This window comes from Sapajus apella, unplaced genomic scaffold (genome assembly GCF_009761245.1).
Source record: "Sapajus apella isolate SASKATOON/1434 unplaced genomic scaffold, GSC_monkey_1.0 scaffold8, whole genome shotgun sequence".
NCBI lineage: Eukaryota > Metazoa > Chordata > Mammalia > Primates > Cebidae > Sapajus > Sapajus apella.
The window spans coordinates 5941562-5960178 of record NW_022436948.1 but is presented as its reverse complement, the minus strand read 5'-3'; the positions used below and the strand labels follow the sequence as shown (position 1 = coordinate 5960178).

Below are 18617 nucleotides of genomic sequence, written 5' to 3'. Positions count from 1 at the left end.
AGATGATTATTTTGTGAAAGACTTTCTAGTGGACAAGACACAATTGTGACCAACTATATATAGCAGCCAATTAGTTTTCTTTGTTTTTACTTTGTCCTTTGCTATCTGTGTTATGACTCATGTGGATTTCATGTTAAACTTCAAATAAATGCTTCCTTATGCAAAAAAGGAAAGTGAGAGGGGAGTCTGAATAAAGCCTTGTAATCAAGAAGAAATCACAATTCATTCAATAGAAAATTATACAAATAGGCCTAAGCCATTCACTGTAAACTAGATGCACTATAACTCATTAATAAGCACGACTCAGTAGAAGTTGGATCACTTTACATCCTTTCCTTGGTTGCCAGTTACCAATTGTATGAAAATAATTTCATTATAAGGCACCTTTTCCTATAAATTGGGCCAGCAGCGCCAACATTAAGCCTAGCACAACACATTTCTGTCTTGTAGTTATTTGTTTTTGGTAATGATGCTTCTAGCCACTTGATTTTATAATTATTTTAAAAAGGAAATCCATGGACAAGCCAGCTTGCAAATTATAAAATGCATGACCAAAGGCTTTGTAAAGAACACATCTGAGACCATGTATGGGAGTTTTCCACAGGAAAATCAACAGGGTGGCAAGGTGGGTGCTAAAGACAAACACCTACTCATCTGCCAGGTTGCCCAGAGCCCATACCAATGGATGTGAGAGGAGGATGTGGAGAGAAGACTGTGGCTCATGCCCCCAACACAAGGGGCCCTGGGCATGCTGTCAACAATTGGTTGGACTTTTATCATTCTCTTCAGCCATGTTACCATAATAGCAAAACGTTAAACCCAGCTATATCACACCAATGGTCCTCTTTTGTTTTGATTTTAAAGAGGTGAGTATGGAGACAGTTGAAAATGAAAGCCCCCAAAGACCTATGTATTCAAACTAGGTAAAATAAAGCATTTCTTCTCTCTTACTTTTAACTGTGAGGTACATGGACTTGCTGACGTCTGCGCCCACATCGTTGCTGACCTTGCAGAGGTAGTAGCCACTGTCTTCTTCCACAACATGCTTGATCAACAACGACCCATTGCTGAGAACTTGGATTCGACCATTTAGGGCAATTGGCTGGAACTGGGGAACCCCAGCACCTGAGACAGAAAAAGAGGAGCAATGATGTGAACCTGAGTAAATATGGGAAGACAGTGAGTTCAAGGACACCCAGACTCAAAAAGAGAAGCACCAGACACTTCACACTGATCACATAAGGCAGTCACAGGGTATACCAGGCTTTTCTCTCTTTCCTTCAACATTAAAATTTTTTTTTTAGAGAGAAAGCATTTATTTAAAATGACAGTATTTCAGACTCTGAGATAAAAACTAACAGAGCTTACAGATAGTTTCTACATAAAAAGCCAAATTTGATGAGTGTTAAGTAGCTGATAAATTATTCAAAGAAATCACAGTAGAACAACCACAGAAGCAGACAACTCTCACAGTGCTAAATAAATTCCTTGTGTTCCCAGGGACTTAATATGAATGTAAACAAGGAGTGCTCCAGGGACATGGCATTTGAAGTCTTTGCTCACTGCACACGTCTGATGCTACAAAGAGAATAGGAATATTGCATGTTTCTCTCTAAGTGTGGTTATATTCCAGTCTAGAAACACAATACACTGTTAATATCATTTAATGTTATTTAAATAAGTATATCAGATTATTGCAGAAAGACAGCACAGAATTAAAACACCACTCTCCTCAGAGTGCTTACGTGCAAGGAGGGAATGGCATGGATATGATATACTATTATAATGAATGCTATGTGATTCATAGGAAGGATTGATATACAACTATGTTAAAAAAAAAAAGGATTTTAGAAATAATGAAACAGACTATTAAGGTCCTAGAAGAGTTCTGGGAAGATGATGATTTGGATGAACCTGCCATGCTGCCTGCTTCTGGCCTGCGGGAGTTGGGTGGGCTAGGAAAATGTGATTCAGGCCTTGAAAGATTCTCCCAGGGCATTTTTCTTCTCTGGCTTCAGTGTCTGGGGACTTCCTGGAGGAAGCTCAGAGTTTGGACCAAGGATGTGCCCCAGGGAGAAGTTGCTAGCTCCCTGGTCCATGAACCTGCATGGGAGCTGAACACGTCAGCCGTCTCCACAGGCCTCAGGCAGGAAACTTCAGACTTTGCATCTGAGGACAGGAGAAGGGGAGACACTTCCTCCCACTGTCTCCACACCCTAATGATAGCTTGCATATTGGTCTCACTAGAGCTCACAATGGCAAAGACTGTGGCTGTGCCTTCTTTTCCCATGTTTCTGATTTAGATTTCTCAGCAGCTGGCCTCTAGCCCCATCAAAGAGACAAGAGAAACTGATAATGTACCTAAGGGACCATTTCACACTGAATAAAGAGATCAAGTAGAATCCCTACAACAGGTGGTTCCCATCACAATAGAACTACTAGAGGGGACATATTACAGCTTCTTTTTTTTTTTTTTTTTTATACGGAGTCTCACTCTGTCACCCAGGCTGGATCTCAGCTCACTGCAACCTCTGCCTCCTGGGCTCAAATGATGCTCCTGCCTCACCCTCCTGAGTAGCTGGGATTACAGGGGCCCACCACCACACTTGGTTAATTTTTGTATTTTTAGTAGAGATGGGGTTTCGCCATGTTGACCAGTTGGTCTCGAACTCCTGACCTCAGGTGATCCGCCTGCCTCAGCCTCCTAAAGTGCTGTGATTACAGGCGTGAGCCACCTCACCTGCCCAACAACTTGAATTTTTTGAAAAACTAATTCCACTTTTGATAAGAATGTAGAAAGCACAAAAGAATTTCACTTCCATTCTAACAACAGAAAAAGAACATGATATACTATTATAATGATATACGATTATATAAAAGAATGATATACTATTAAAAATAGTATATCATTAATCTACAAAATCTACTTTCATTTGAACGAATCAGAAAATTAAAGTCATAAGCAAATAGGTAAACTTAGATGCAAAGAATTAAAAGTCCTGAAGAGATATGGGCTACATAAACTAATCCACCTTTGGCACAGTAAGGAAAGAAGAGGTTATGTGCATAAAATCAGATGAGAAGAACTGGAAATAACTATAAACTATCTCAGCCTCTATTTTTTTTTTAAATACAATGGCTAGAATTCAATGAGAAGTTATGAGATACACACCAAAAAAGTAGTAAAAGGAAAACCGTCAGAAAAACAGTCAACAGAACCATATCAAGAGAAGCTGAAACAATTGGACAGAGATTTTACAGTAAGTATAGGTATGCATGAACAGATAGAGAAACTCAGACAAAATATTAAAGCTATAAGAAAGAGACAGGCAAATAAAATGATAGAAACAACGAACACATTATTAAATATGAATAATTTCTAAAGGGGCTTATCAGAAACTGGACACAGCATAGAAAAACAATTGGATCAAAAGATATTATCCAACTTGAAATGAAAGAAGCAAAAGTGTAAAAGATACAGAATAGATTAGCCTAGAGCTTTGGAACAATATTAAATATTCTAACATTTAGTAATTATAGTCTCAGGAGAATAGAAAAAGCGGAAGAAAAAATATTTAAAACATAGAAGACTTGAATACTACTGTCAATTTGACTTAATTGATATTTATAGAATTTTATATCCAACAACAGCAGAGTACACATTAGATTTGAGTGCCCAGGAAACAATCATTACAGTGGATCGAGTGTTTATTAATCCCCCAAATTTGTATGTTGAAATCTTAATGTCCAATAGAATGGCATTAGGAGATGGAGTCTTTGGGGGCTGATTAAGTCATGAGGGTGGGGCCTCATTAATGGGGTTAGTGCCCTTATAAAAGGAATCCTCATTCTCATTCCACCACATGAGGATTCAAAGAGAAGACTATAGTCTGTAGCCTGGAAGAGGGCTCTCATCAGAACCTGGCCACACTGGCACCCTAATCTCACCCCATCAGCCTCCAAAACTATGAGAAATAAATTGTTGTGTAAGTCACTAAGTCTACAGTAATTTGTTCTATAACAGCCTAAACATTCTAAGACAGTGATTAAAAGAGACAACATTGTGATTGTGGGTCATAATGCAAATTTCAACAAATGCAATATGAAGAAAAATTACAAAGTAGGTCCTATTTCCACAGCAAAATTAAAATTGAAATCAATAATCAGAATATATCTGAAAAAATTCCAAATATTTGAAAATTGAAGAATACACATTTGAATAAGTTATAAGTACAGAAGAAATCACCAAAGACATTAGAAACAAATATTTTGAGTTGAATAAAATTGAAAGAGCAGCATATTAAATTTGTGAGATGCAGCTAAAGGAAATGCTTAGGCAAAAGTTTGTACCATTAAATTTTTGTACTAGAAAACAAAAATCATAAGTCAACTATCTTTAAGTCCATCTTAAGGAGCTATTACTAAAAGAGGAAATACAATCTAAAGTGTAGAGAAGGAAGGTAACAATAAAGGGAAAAATTGAAATTACTGAAATACAAAACAGATGAACAATAGAGAAAATCAGTAAGACCAAAAGCTGGTTCTTCGAAAAGAACCTTATAATAAATAGACCTCTAGCTGGATTGATCAAGAAAAAAAGAGATACATAAGCTACAAAAAAAGATGACATTACTACAGCTCTTACTTACATTAAAAGGATAATAGAAAAATATTTAGAATAACTTTGTGTCAATACATTTGAAAACTTTGATTAAAAAGATAAATTGTCTTTTAAAAACTAGCAAAGATTAATTGAGAAAAAATAGATAACCTCAGCAGTCCTATATCTATTAAATAAATTAAATTTGTGGTTAAAAAACTTCTGCAAAGAGCATTCAAAGCTCAAATTGCTTCACTAGTGAATTCTATTCAACATTTAAAAAAGAAATCATACCAGTTTTACACAAACTCTTTTGGAAAATACAAGAGGTGGGAAACTTTACAAATGATGTTATGAGCCTGGCATCATTCTGATACCAAAATCAGACAAACATCTTACCAAAAAGCAGAACTGCAGGCCAAATCCATAATGACATAGATATAAAAATCCTTAACCAAATATTACTAAATGAGACTTTTCAACACGTGAAAGAATAATACATCATGACCAAGTGAAGTTTATTCCAGTAATACCAAGTTGGTCAAAATTTAGCCAATAAAATTTACCATATCAACAAACCAAAAAGGAGCATGATATGATCATTTCAATTGACATGACAGAAGAAAAGACTCTTTATAGAATTTAACATCTATTCTTGATACAAGTTTATAGAACACTAGGACTAGAGTGAAAGAATAAGATAAAAGGTGTCTGTGACTGACTGACAGTTAACATCATACTTAATTGTGAAAGACTGAGTTATTTTCCACTAAAGATCAAGAAAAAGACAAAGATTTCTGGTCTCACCCTTTTTATTTAACATTGTTTTGGAGACTTTAACAGAACAATGAAATAAGAAAATGAAATTCAATGAATATAGATTGATAAAGAAGGGTATATCTGTCTTTACTGACAGATAACATGATTTTCTACATAATCAAAAAGAATAAACAAAAAAGTTACTGTAACTATAAAAAGAGTTAAGCAAAGTCATAAGATATGACATCAATATACAAAAATTAATGTCAATTTTATTTATGTATAGCAGTAACAAGCAATTGGAAATAAAAATTAAGAAGAAAATATATTTGTACAAAACCATAAAATATTTAGAATAGATTTAACAAAATATGTGTAAGACCAGACCACTGAAAGTTGTAAAAGTTGTGAGAACTAAAGAAGACCTAAATTAGAGCATTATACCATGTTCATGAATTAAAAACGCTTAAAATTTTCAGGAAGAAGTTGTTAATCTTGTTCTGTAAAGGCCAGATAGTAAATATTTTAAACTCAGCAGATGATACAGTCTCTGTCACAAATACTCATCTCTGCCACTGAATCATGAAGATAACAGTATTTTATTATCTCTTTATAAAGTCAGGGATACAAACACAACAGTATTTTATTATTCCTTCAATATGTTGCTTTCCTCACTCCCAGCTAATGAATATTTTATAAAGTGTGACTAAAAGGACAACCATTTTTACCCCTAAACCTTCTCCCTCCTTGGAAATAGATAAATTATCAAAATGTGCAAAATTCAGAATTATACGAGCAACTTCTATAATGTAGAGAATTTAAAACTTAGTTCATATGAGAAATGTATGTGGCCAAAAAACATATGAAAAAAGCTCGTCATCACTGGTCATTAGAGAAATGCAAATCAAAACCACAGTGAAATACCATCTCACACCAGTTAGAATGGTGATCATTAAAAAGTCAGGAAACAACAGATGCTAGAGAGGATGTGGAGAAGTAGGAACACTTTTACACTGTTGGTGGAGTGTAAATTAGCTCAACCATTGTGGAAGACAGTGTGGAGATTCCCCAAAGATCTAAACCAGAAGTACCATTTGACCCAGCAATCCCATTACTAGTATATGCCCAAAGGATTAGAAATCATTCTGCTATGAAGACACATACACACATATGTTTATTGCAGCACTATCACAAGAGGAAAGACTTGGAACCAATGTAAATGCCCATCAATGATAGACTGGATAAAGAAAATGTGGCAAATCTACAACATGGAATATTATATGGCCATAAAAAAGGATAAGTTCATGTTCTTTGCAAGGACATGGATGAAGCTTGAAAACATCATTTTCAGCAAACTAACACAGGAATAGAGAGCCAAATACTGCATGTTCTCGCTTGTAAGTGGGAGTTGAACAATGAGAACACATGGACACAGGGAGGGGAACATCACATACTGGGGCCTATCAGGGAGTGAGGGACAAGGGGAGGGAAAGCATTAGGATAAATACTTAATGCATACAGGGCTTAAAACCTAGATTTTTTTTTGATGGGTGCAGCAAACCACCACGGCACATGTACACTTATGTAAGGAATCTGCACATTTGGCACATGTATCCCAGAACTTAAAGTATAAACAACAACAATAACAACAATAACAACAAAAACCCTTAATTCATATGAAAGTTCACAGACGATTTTGGCACCTTTTTTTTGAGACAGGGTCTTGCTCTATTGCCCACGTTGGAGGGCAGGGGCACCATCACAGCTCACTGTGGCTTCAGACTCCTAGTTTCAAGCAATCCTCCCACCTCAGCCTCCCAAGTAGCTGGCACTACAATACAGGCACATACCACCACACCTTGATAAGTCTTTAAAATTTTTTGGTAAAGATGTGTTCTCATTATGTTTCCCAGGCTGGTCTGGCACTCTTGACCTCAGCAGATCCTCCTACCTTAGCCTCCCAAAGTGTTGGGATTACAGGAATGAGCATATTGTGTTTGGCTTCAAATGCTTGAGAAAAAATAAATACATCAGTATTGGAGTGGTTGATTTTGAAAAATAATTAATGAAAGCTATTTACTACTTTACTTATTGGGATTTAAAGCATGAGAGTTTTGGATTAGGGAATCTGAATTTTTTGTCAAAAATTTAAACAGTAAAAAAGTAAACACCTTCTGAGGGATTATGGCCTTTCTAATATTTTCTAAACATAAAATAATGTATCCTTTGTTCTTATGCAAATGGACTTTAATGTTTAATTATTGAGCACCTGCACTGTGACAAATACTGGGTGAGGAGCTTTGGCTGAAAAGATCATGACTCTCAGTTCTTTTTCTCCTTCCCTCTCTCCCTCCCCCTCAGTCCAAACTCTGGGGAATTCCAGCTGCCACGTCGTGAGCTTCTCTGTGGCGAGGCTGCCATGGGAAGAAACTGGGGGTGGTCTTCAGTCAACAGTCTGAGAAAATAAAGCTTATCAACCATCACAGGAGTAAGCTTGGGAGTAGACCCACCCACAGCTAAACTTTGAAATGACTGCATCCCAGCTGCAGTGTTGGGAAGACCATGAACCAGAGGTCTCAGCTAAGCCACACGTGTATTTCAGATCTACAGAAATGGGAAACTGTTAGATGTATATTATCTTAAGCCACTAAATTGGGGTAATTTGTTACACAGCAATAGATTCCTAACATATGTGAAAAATTAGGCAAATTATATAATCTTTCAGCTTCTTAACTTGTAAAATGGAAATAATAATAGAACCTTCATCATAGGATGATAAAAGCATTAAAGTTCTTGAACCATGGTATGGCTTATAGTAAGATAACAACACTGTTATGCTTTTTAACATTCTGTTTTAAATTATTTAATACTTTTAAGATTATGTGGCTCTCTGTCTTTCCCATTCTACAAGAATACAGATCATGTTGCAGTGAATGTCAACTTTTATTTAAGTGCTTAAATTTGTTACCCACTTTGAAAATCTGTAAAGGCTATTGATATCTTTCTCAAAGTTGACTGTAAACTGAGAGTAGATTCAGTCTAATACACACAACCTGAAAACTCAATCAAATATAGGATTGAAAAAATGTAACCATAAGGTAGGTAATCTAAAAATTTCAAATTATATAAAACTGTATTTTAAAAGAAACTGAAAATCAAATAAAATGCTGGTATGGTTTGAAAAAGTTACATGAATGTCCATGTCAACAACACAATTCTTTTCCTTTCCTTAAATAATTTTCACCAGAAAAATGCTTGTAATAATTTAAACATTTATATTAAAGAATCACAACATAAAATTTAACTACATTGCTAAGTTTTCTCAATTAAATAGCAGAAGAGGATGACCTGTTAACTCCTATCTGGACGGAGATAAGCCTCTTTATTACTGAAAGGTTCTAATGAAGACAGAAATAAAGTTTCAAATGCATTTAAGAAAATATTAAATCTTTTCTTCACCAGAAAAATGAACCTAAGTTGAAGGGTTATTGCATCTAAAGATCTAATTGTGCTTACTGAACGGAATGATAGTGAACACACTGCCAACTGATTCATCTACTATGAGGACTACAGTTTCCAAGGCTTAGCATTTGTATACTTTAAGGGAAGTGGACTTTGCCAGGGTTTGATAGAATTATCTATTGGTCATCTGCTTTAGATTCATCTTTATTCTAAAGAGTAAAATTTAACCCACTGCATCAATATGTAAAATCCTGTAATCTTCTTAGCAGAGAGCAAGCACTTTATGTAATTAGCTAGAAGATACAATGCAGCAACCAGCAGTCATTAATTAAAATACTGTCAATTTTCTGTGGCTTGCAGGGGTCAAGTGGGGACAATTTCAATGCTCTGTTACATGAAAATAAAATGTTAAAGCATTCGGTAAGGCACACACTGAACTGCTAGTTATATTAATGCTGGGTCACCTTTCTTCTTTATTGCAAAGATATGCCTAGCTATGTTCCCAGGGACTGAGGGTATGGGACAGTGGGAAAAGAATGGCTGATTGTCACCAAGTGAGCCCACTTTGATGGCAGCAGCAAATAAGAAAATTGTTTCATTTTTTTTTTCTTCCACTGTTAAGTCTTTGCTGATCTGCAGAGAGGACACTTGGCTAAGAGTCAAAAGGATTGGGTTCTCATGCTCTCTCAAACTGCCTGTGCCTTAGAGCAAGCAGCTTACTTTCTCTGCTTCCTTAATTTCATCATATATGAATGAGGAGAAGAATCCATTTACATATGAGGTAGGATTGTTGTGCACATGAAGTGAAACAAGATTGCATGAATGTGGGTATAAACGACTGCATGCAACGACCATGAGAGCTTGGTCAATGAGCTCATCCAGAGAGGTTCCCTAGTAGGGTGGAATAAAACTGGAGTCACAGGACCATGGGAAGGAGGTCTCTTTAGGCTCTCTGGTTTGCCCACCAGTAGTCAGCCTGTAAGCTGTTCTTTCTCCTCATCAAGAAACCAAAAACACAATCCCTTTCATCCTTGTGGAGAAAGTGGTGTTTTTCTCAAGAATGAATTTGTTTTTCTTCTTTAGGAAGGGGGGTTTCCTTCTCTGAGAATAGTTGCGGGATTGCAGGAAGTCACTGGGTAAAAAGAGAGATGGCAATGGAAAGAGAAGAGAGAAAGCAATGATAGCAACAGCAGTTACACCTAAATAAGGTTTAGCAGCTGAAATATAATGCTTATTCAGTGAAGGAGTGCTAGAGAGTTCTGTTACAAAGAAGAATACAGAAGTGGACAGAAGCACAGCCTTGAGACACTACTGGCTTGGTTCCAGGCTGGAGAGCTATTTCCAATCCCTGAGAAAGAAACTTTCACTGCTGTGCAGGTAATATTTATGCCACTGAAAGTTTATACTGGCCAGCCATGGTGCCTCATGCCTGTAATCCCAGCACATTGGGAGGCCGAGGCAGGCAGATCACCTGAGGTCAGGAGTTCAAGACCAGCCTGTCCAACTTGGTGAAATCCCATCTTTACAAAAATACAAAAAAAAAAAAAATAGCCAGGTGTGATGGCGGGTGCCTGTAATACTAGCTACTTGGTAGGCTGAGGCAGGAGAATCACTTGAACCTGGGAGGCAGAGGTTGTAGTGAGCTGAGATTGTACCACTGCACTCCAGCCTGGGTGACAGAGCAACAATCCATCTCAAATAAAAAAATAAGGAAAACAAGAAAGTGTGTGTCAGATGCTGGATGTTGATCTTTAGCACTACCACTTTCCCTCTAAACTCTGCCCTAAATTGCAGGGTTTGAAAGCCTGAAAACTACATTCCCTGCCTCCTCTGTTACTAGATTCTGGTTTACATTTTACCAGTGAGAGGCACTTAAAAACAATTTGGAAGGTGCAAGGGTGGAAAAGCCATTATTTTGCTTTAGAAGCAGCAAATTGATAGATGGGTCAGCCCCAAACATCAGGTTTATGGCTGGCTGTGGGAGAACTTCTACAAATCACTGGTTGAGCACTAGAGGCAGCTGCTGGCAGTGATGGGAGGAGCATCTCCTGGTTCCCACATTTCTTAAATGCTTAAAGGGCCGCTCAGTTTGCCCATTGCTTCAAAAGATTTTGCATGCCCTCTGATTCCCTTTTTAAAATCCCTTCTTGATAGTACGCCACACCTGAACTGAGACAGCATCCAGGTTACTTCTTTTGTAAATTTGCACATAATTGTGTTCACTGTGCAATCCAGTTATCTTTCCTTAACTCCTTCATTTCTGTGTTGAAGAAGGCTATGCAATGAAAACAATGGAAATTTCATGGTCTAGATCACTGCCTAGTCAGGATTTGTTAAAACTGGCTAGTCCACTAGCACTTCAATGTCTAATTCTGTAACTAATAGGTAATTATGTAACTAATATGAAAGAATCCTTTTTTAAAAATCAGCTAATGTACTGACTAGTTGCTATGCGCGAGGAGCCATAATAAATTCTTTCTAGGAGTCATCTAGAAATCTTCACATTTATCCCCTTATTTTCTCTGTTTCAGATGCAAGAATGCTGTGGTTCATGTGGGGTAGGTAACTGACATACAGTCATGCAGCCAGACAGTGTTGCGTTGTGGCTGGGGTTTGAGCTCAGAGTCCAGTCTCCTGATGATTTCTACTCCTCCTCCTAGATTCCTACTCCATGTATTTTTCTAAAATCAAGTCCAACTTTAATGAAGCTTTGTATATAAACAATAGAATTTCATATTTAAAGATGGAGGCATAAACGAGCATTTCTTCTTCTCTTCCTGGGAACAACAGGAAAGCAAATGGGAGAGAGAAGCCTAGAAAAATACAACCTCTATTTCCTATGAAATTAGAAAATAGCTAAACTTCCAACTACGGAGCGGGTAAATGGAAACCCACAAGGTAATTGAGCAGAAGAGCATGCAGGAAGATGAGGGAATTGGGACCACCACTGTGAACTTCAGCAAGCCCCAGCAGAGTGGGTCACAGGTGAGGGCAAAGCCTCCATCAGTGGAAACAGTGTGCATAGGCCGGGTGCAGGTAGGTGCTTCCCCAGGCCTGATGTGGATTAGAATCTTAGAAGTAGGGTTAACTGAGGAATCAGGCATTTGCACAAAACAATCTTTTTTTCTGGGGACGCGGATTTTCTTCAAATGTAAGTACAGTAGTTCCCCCAATCCACGGTTTCACTTTCCATGGTTTAAGCTATCTGAGGTCAACTACGGTCTGAAAATAGGTGAGGATAACCTCACAAGATATTTTGAGAGATAGAGTGAGCACATTCACATAGCTTTTATTACAGTACATTGTAACAATAATTTTATTCTAGTACTAATAATTTGTGTTAATCTCTTACTGTGCCTGACTTATAAATTAAACTTTATCATAGGTATAGATTTATAGGAAAAAGCATAGTATATGTAGGGTCTGGTGCTCTCAATGGTTCAGTCATCCACTGAGGGTCTTGAGACTAGTGTATTTAATACTGTATTGTATCTAGCAAAGATGCAATAAGAAAAATAGAAGAAAGAAACAAAACAAGAAACCAGGTATCACGACTTAGATGAAGACTGTGAATAAAACAGTCCCTTGTCTATAAAGCCATGGCTAAAGAGGGTGAACTGTGAGCTGGCAGAGCTGGAGAAAGAAGGAGAAAAAATATAAACTCAGACCAGTGAAGGCAGAACTGGAGTGGGCACAAAGAAGAACAGGCCTTGCTGGGGAAAAGACATGGAGGACAGAAATAAAAAAATATCGAACAAGTTAAAATGGAAATAAATGAGTTAAGAAAAGCCAGAGAGAAAATGACAGTTACAGAGGATAGGTGATAATCTGATGGAACCACAGTTGGTGACCCTGAAGAAGAAAATGAAAGCAGGGAAGAGAACAAATACTTAGAGATACAATTCATGGGAAAAAAATTTTTTTAAAGATAACCCGAATCTACATATTAAATAGATGTACCACATCTATGGGAAAATTGACCCCAAATAGAAAACATCAAAATACAGGCTGTAAATTTACCAGATTTTGGGCCAGGCGTGGTGGCTCACGCCTGTAATCCCAGCACTTTGGGAGGCTGAGGCCGGCAGATTACAAGTTTCAGGGGTTCAAGACCTGCTTGGCCAACATGGTAAAACCCTGTCTCTACTAAAAATAAAAAAATTAGCTGGGCATGGTGGTGCACACCTGTAGTCCCAGCTCGGGAGGCTGAGGCAGAAGAATCGCTTGAACCTGGGAGGCAGAGGTTGCAGTGAGCCAAGATCAAGCCACTGCACTCCAGCCTGGGTGACAGAGCAAGACTCCGTCTCAAAAAAAAAGAAAAAAAATTAACTAGACTTCAAAGTCAGCTCTTTGGTGCAGACAAGCAAAAAATTAAATTCCTTCTGCAGGGAAATCAGGAAGCCTGTGCTCCGTCCAAGGAGATAGTGTGAGCCACCAATATCCTACCATATACTCTGTCCTTTGGGTATAAAAAGGTGAGGAACAACCATTGCAAACCAGAAAGAGGATGAAATATTCCTCACTATGGCCAAATAACTCATACTGAGCACACAATCAATCTAACATAGAACTGAGATGATTGGAAAAGTTGGGCACACAGATGCAGAATAGAACACAGAGGATCTAAGCCCTGACGATGTAGAAAATATTCATCAAAAAAGTAGAATATTTGGAAAACTATCATTGCACATACTGGAAATTGACAGCTGTGTCCGCAAAGACACGAGCCTAAAACACTGATCTTACCCCAGCCACGGATCTGCCCTCCTGGAGGCATCCTATCTGTCATCGGCACTTCCATCCTCCTCATTGCCTGGGGTTTCCCCCCTTTCTGTCACACCCATAGTAAGTCCGTCATTCAAAGACATTCAGAATCCAACTAGTTGTCCCTCCTCCACTGCTGTCACCCTGGTCCCAGACACATCCTAGCCAAAGCCTCTGAACAGCTCTCCAGCTGAAATTCCTGTCCTCCACACAGTCCTCTTTCAAAACAGAATGCCAGTGTGATCCTTTTAAAGCATGAGGCAGATCACACCATCTCTCTTCAATTACCCAGCTAGCCCCTAACTTCTGGCTTCTGCACGGCAGCAGCTGAAGAGAGCGCATCACCAGCCTCACCATCACAACTTTCATGCTCACCATGCCCACATCCCACCTGGGCAGAGGCAGGTCCTTGCAATGATTGATGGGGACCCAGGGCAGGAGTCTCCTCTCCCGGGATCTCCTTTCACTAACTCTGCCATAGCTGCAGCATCCTTCTTGGTGTTCCTGGATCATTCCAAGCAACACCTTCCCCACCCCCCACTTCCCACCCCCAACTTGAGCACTAGCTGGCCCCTCACCTTCAGCTGTCCCTCTGAGGGCTGGAGGATGGCACTCATCTGTCTTTCAAGTCTCTCCTCAGACTTTACTTACTCCTGGGGTATGCTGATGATGCTATTTTAAATGCAAACTACTCCCCATTTTCCTCAGTGTCCCCCTCAGGCATGCTCTGATTCTTCTTGGTGGGCATTCCCATGACCAAGTATCCCTGGAGGTCAAAGGGCAGCCAGAGAGAGCAAAGGAGGCCCAGGCCAGGTCCCAGGCTGGTGTGTCGTCTATTCTCTTGCATTTGCAGTCCCGCTTTGCTCCTCGGCAGGTAACAAGGAGACGGCCCTGGTCCTCAGGACAACGACTGGAACTATTTTCCCCCCACTGTAAGTGACATACAGGTTGGAGAATGGCATTAAGCTGTGGACCTCTGGGAGTACAGGTAAGATCTACCGTCGAATGAAGCCCTGATTTCTGTTTTTTAAAATCTCTTTTAGACAAGAGGCCTCATTTGTTCATGTAAAAAACAAAATTGAGAAATAGAATTGAATGTCTTAGACTTTGTGTAGCTAGATGCAAGGTCAAAAATGTAATGACATTATTTTTTAGCAAAGACTGTTTCATTTCTGCAATAACTACCTTTAAACTGCAGTGATTTACCCTGGAATTCTCCCTTCCCTGAATTAAATTGTTGCATCTTTCAAGGAAACAAGCTGAATCCATTTTGTTTACACAGTTTTGTCATTTATAAGGGAGCTGCACTTCAGCTCTTAGTGATCATTTCAGTGAAAGAAAACATGTGCCATAAGCGAGGCTAAATTTATCTTAAGTAGTAGATTTATTACTTGCATAATTAAAATAACAATATACATTGCTTCTCTGTCAGGTTGGAAAATGTAAAAAAAGAAAAGCCTAATATTCATATTATTTTGGTTATAAGTGACATATACTACTGCAAACTGAGGTGGGATACGTAAATGAATACAATGCTGGCAAATCATCAATACATATTGAAAGTCATAAAAATTATTTAATTTTGAGCCAGCACCTCTACTTACAGAAATTTATCCCCAGGGAAAAACGAACACAAAGATAAATGTGATAGAAGTCATTATTATATTTTTCTAAGAGAAAAACTGGCAAAACTCAAAAATATGACATTCAACAGTAGCGTTGAAGATATCTAGTTGGCAAGTATCCAACTCTCCCTCTGACTTAGGGAAATAACACACATTATATCCATGATGGCTTACAGACCCTTTATAGCCAGGGGCGACCTGGCCAGTGATCCAGGGAGGTGCTGGCAAAATTCTTCTGTGATGCACATTCTGGAAAGGACCTTAAAGGGAAGTGACTCATGTGGGAGGGGCAGCCATCTCTCTTTGCTCTTCCTCCTCCAGGGAAATATGAAAGGAAGATGACACTACAGCTTGGTGGCCATCATTTGGTAATGAGGAATGCTGCTAGGAGAGGCAGAACTCTTCCTAACACATAAGGAGTTTGGGCACCTGATGACTTAGCCAAGCCAACAAACTAGTCCTGAGCTGTCTACACCCAGAGTTTTCTTATGAGAAAAATAAACTCTTGTAAATTTAAGTGGATGAACTCAATCTTAACTAAAGTAATTAGATAGATGTAATTACTGATGGGCTAAGATAAACATCACACAGACATTAAAATGTCATATTAACCACCATATTTGTTGTTACGGCAAGACATACATAGCATATTGTTAACCGAAGAAAGAAGATTATAAGCTAGCAACAATCATATGATCGAAAACTTTAAAAATGTGTAATGTGTGTCTATGGGTATACAATTGCTTGGGTACAGGACTGAGAGGCTAGAGACAAAAAATGTTTGCAGCAATTATCTTTGGTTATGTTTGAGTGATGTTATTTTGGGGGTATTTAACTTTTTCAAAAATTGCAATTTCTAATTTTTTTTCTTTGATAACTTGATATTGCATATGAAATTTAAAGACAAAAAAGCTACTACTACAACTTAATTTTTAAACTAGTGGTAAGAAGGGATAAATGTCAGTAATATCCAAGACAGAGGAAGCATTATTTAATCTATGTAGAAATACTATCAAATAAAAAGAAATAGAGATAAGTGAGCAAGTAACATGAATAAGAAATTTCCCAAAGGAGAAGTAGAAGTGGTCAGTTAACATAAGATAAAACATATCACACAACTTTTACAATCTAAGTATGCAAATTAAAGTGAGAAGGCATTTTCAACCATCAGGTTGTAAAGACTATTTTTTTTTTTAAAGATCTTATCTAGTTGGTGAGGATGCTGGGCCACATACACCCACCCACACTGTTGGTGGCCTAAGTGCCCTTACGCAGTACAGAGTAAGAGCCTTCTATATGGCTGGTGCCATTTTACTTCACTTACACTTATGCATGTTGAATTAAAATACAGGAGTGTTCATTTGCTGCAGTATTTATGGGAGTGAAAACTTTAAACACCGTCAGGGAGAGAGAGAGAACACCTGTATAATGACGAGCATTAAAAATAATGTCGAAGAAGGCAAATGTCATGGAAAATGTCCATAATATCAAATACGCATCTTGATGGAAACTAAATTTATGCTGTTTATCTGTTTCCATGTAATAATGTACGATGGAGCTTCAAATATGGCAGGAAATAAAAAGTCACGGGGGCAGAGACTCCGAATAACAGGCTTTTATTTTTGAAGAAGTCCTTTTCACATGGACAGTGGATGTGCTGTGTGACAGGGGAGTCGCCTCAGGGATTTAAAAATATTTAGTTGTTCTCCCTATCAGTGTCTAGCACCCTGTTCCCCTGTTCTTTACCTTCCTTCTCAAAAGACATATAGCAGGAGGGTTGCAACAAAGGTACCATTTGTTTTTCCTTTGATCATTGTTGTTCTCATAATGAGAAAATGCAGCATGCTATTTATTTTATTTTATTTTAGAGATGGAGTTTTGCTCTTGTTGCCCAGGCTGGATTGCAATGGCGGGATCTCAGTTCACTGCAACCTCCACCTCCTGGGTTCAAGCAATTCTCCTGCTTCAACCTCCCAAGTAGCTGGGATTACAAGCATGCAGCATCATGCCTGGCTAATTTTGTATCTTTAGTAGAGACAGGGCTTCTCCTTGTTGGCCAGACTGGTCTAGAACTCCTGACCTCAGGTGATCCACCTGCCTTGGCCACCCAAAGTGCTGGGATTATAGGCATGAGCCACCATACCTGGCCTCAGCATGCTATTTTAAAAAGAAACATCTAGAGTATAAACCATGATTAAGTCAACAAGAATACAAATACCTCACAATAATTAAACTTAGATGCTATGTTTTAGACTGTTGGAAAAAAAGATCGTGATTGACTGATTATTTGATCTCACCAATACATATTTGGCCCTAAACTTTTTTGTATTAATAAATACAGAACTGAATTCAAGTGTCTAAACGAGAAAAGAAAGACAACTTCCAATATGTTTGCAAGTACTGTTAAGAAAGCTTTCTGAAGAAACTAATCAAATGAACAGAAATTATTTTTCCAAAGTCTAAAATGATTCCACCCTTCGTTTCCATGTTATACATTTCTACTTGTGGAAAACCTAAAACCTAGGAGCTACTCTCTGCATTAGAAGAGGAAACATGATTAGGAGTAGAAGCAGGGAACATGAGACCCTCACAACAGGACATTGGTTGGGTGTGTTTGTTTTTAAAAAGAGCATACCAAGGGGATGATGTGTAATGTGTATATTCTAAGGTAATCAAGGGAATAAAACAATCAATGATATTATCTTTAACTTTCTAAGCCGATTCATATATCTGAATACTGGGTAAATAATTTCCCAGCTATCAGTAGTTCTCACAATTTAAAGTCACATCTCTTCATGTGCGAGTGTGCAGTGGTGAGACCATGGATATGTAACACAGGTGGGCAAGGTAGGACCTCCTAAGTGCTGAAACAACCTGCATGAATGACCTTCCATCCCTTTGAGGTCTTTCCAAGGGCACGTTATGTGGAACAGACACAGTGTCAGTCTGAATAAAAACACCTAGGTAGACGACTAGGAATGCCTGTGAGACAATGATAGGCTTGGTGGAAACATGTACATATCTACTTCCAAGAAACCTCTCTGGGAATCTAGAAATGCTCATCCAATCATTTAGAACATAGCATTTGTTTGGCAGGTAACAAGCAGATCAAGTAACTCCATACCTTTAGAGAATTTCCAGACGATGGTAGGTACCGGGTAACCCTCAGCAGAACAATTGAGGATGACAGCTTTGCCGTAAATCCCGTCCTGGTCCCGTGGCTGAACCACAAATTTGGGAGGAACTGAAAAGAGAGAAATATCACCAGCAATTAAGACTAGACCAAAAACTGATTAAAGGTGTGATTTTTAAGAAACTGAATCATTTTAAGGAACATTAAAATATGAATACTGTTCTATGTGCATGGGACAATAAAAACACTATTGGCAGTTTGGGACAAATTAAGG

At 38.3% G+C, this 18617-nt stretch overlaps 1 protein-coding gene across 1 annotated transcript in view; it reads right to left on the bottom strand.

Annotated features, from left to right (window-relative positions):
• DSCAM (DS cell adhesion molecule) overlaps positions 1 to 18617 on the bottom strand; it is a 644712-nt gene that overhangs the window by 239657 nt on the left and 386438 nt on the right. Inside the window, exons 10-11 of the mRNA XM_032277238.1 lie at positions 18335 to 18454; positions 952 to 1125 (exon numbers count right to left, since the gene is read on the bottom strand). Of these exons, the coding sequence (XP_032133129.1) occupies positions 952 to 1125; positions 18335 to 18454 (294 nt within the window). The remainder of the gene's footprint in view (positions 1 to 951; positions 1126 to 18334; positions 18455 to 18617) is intronic.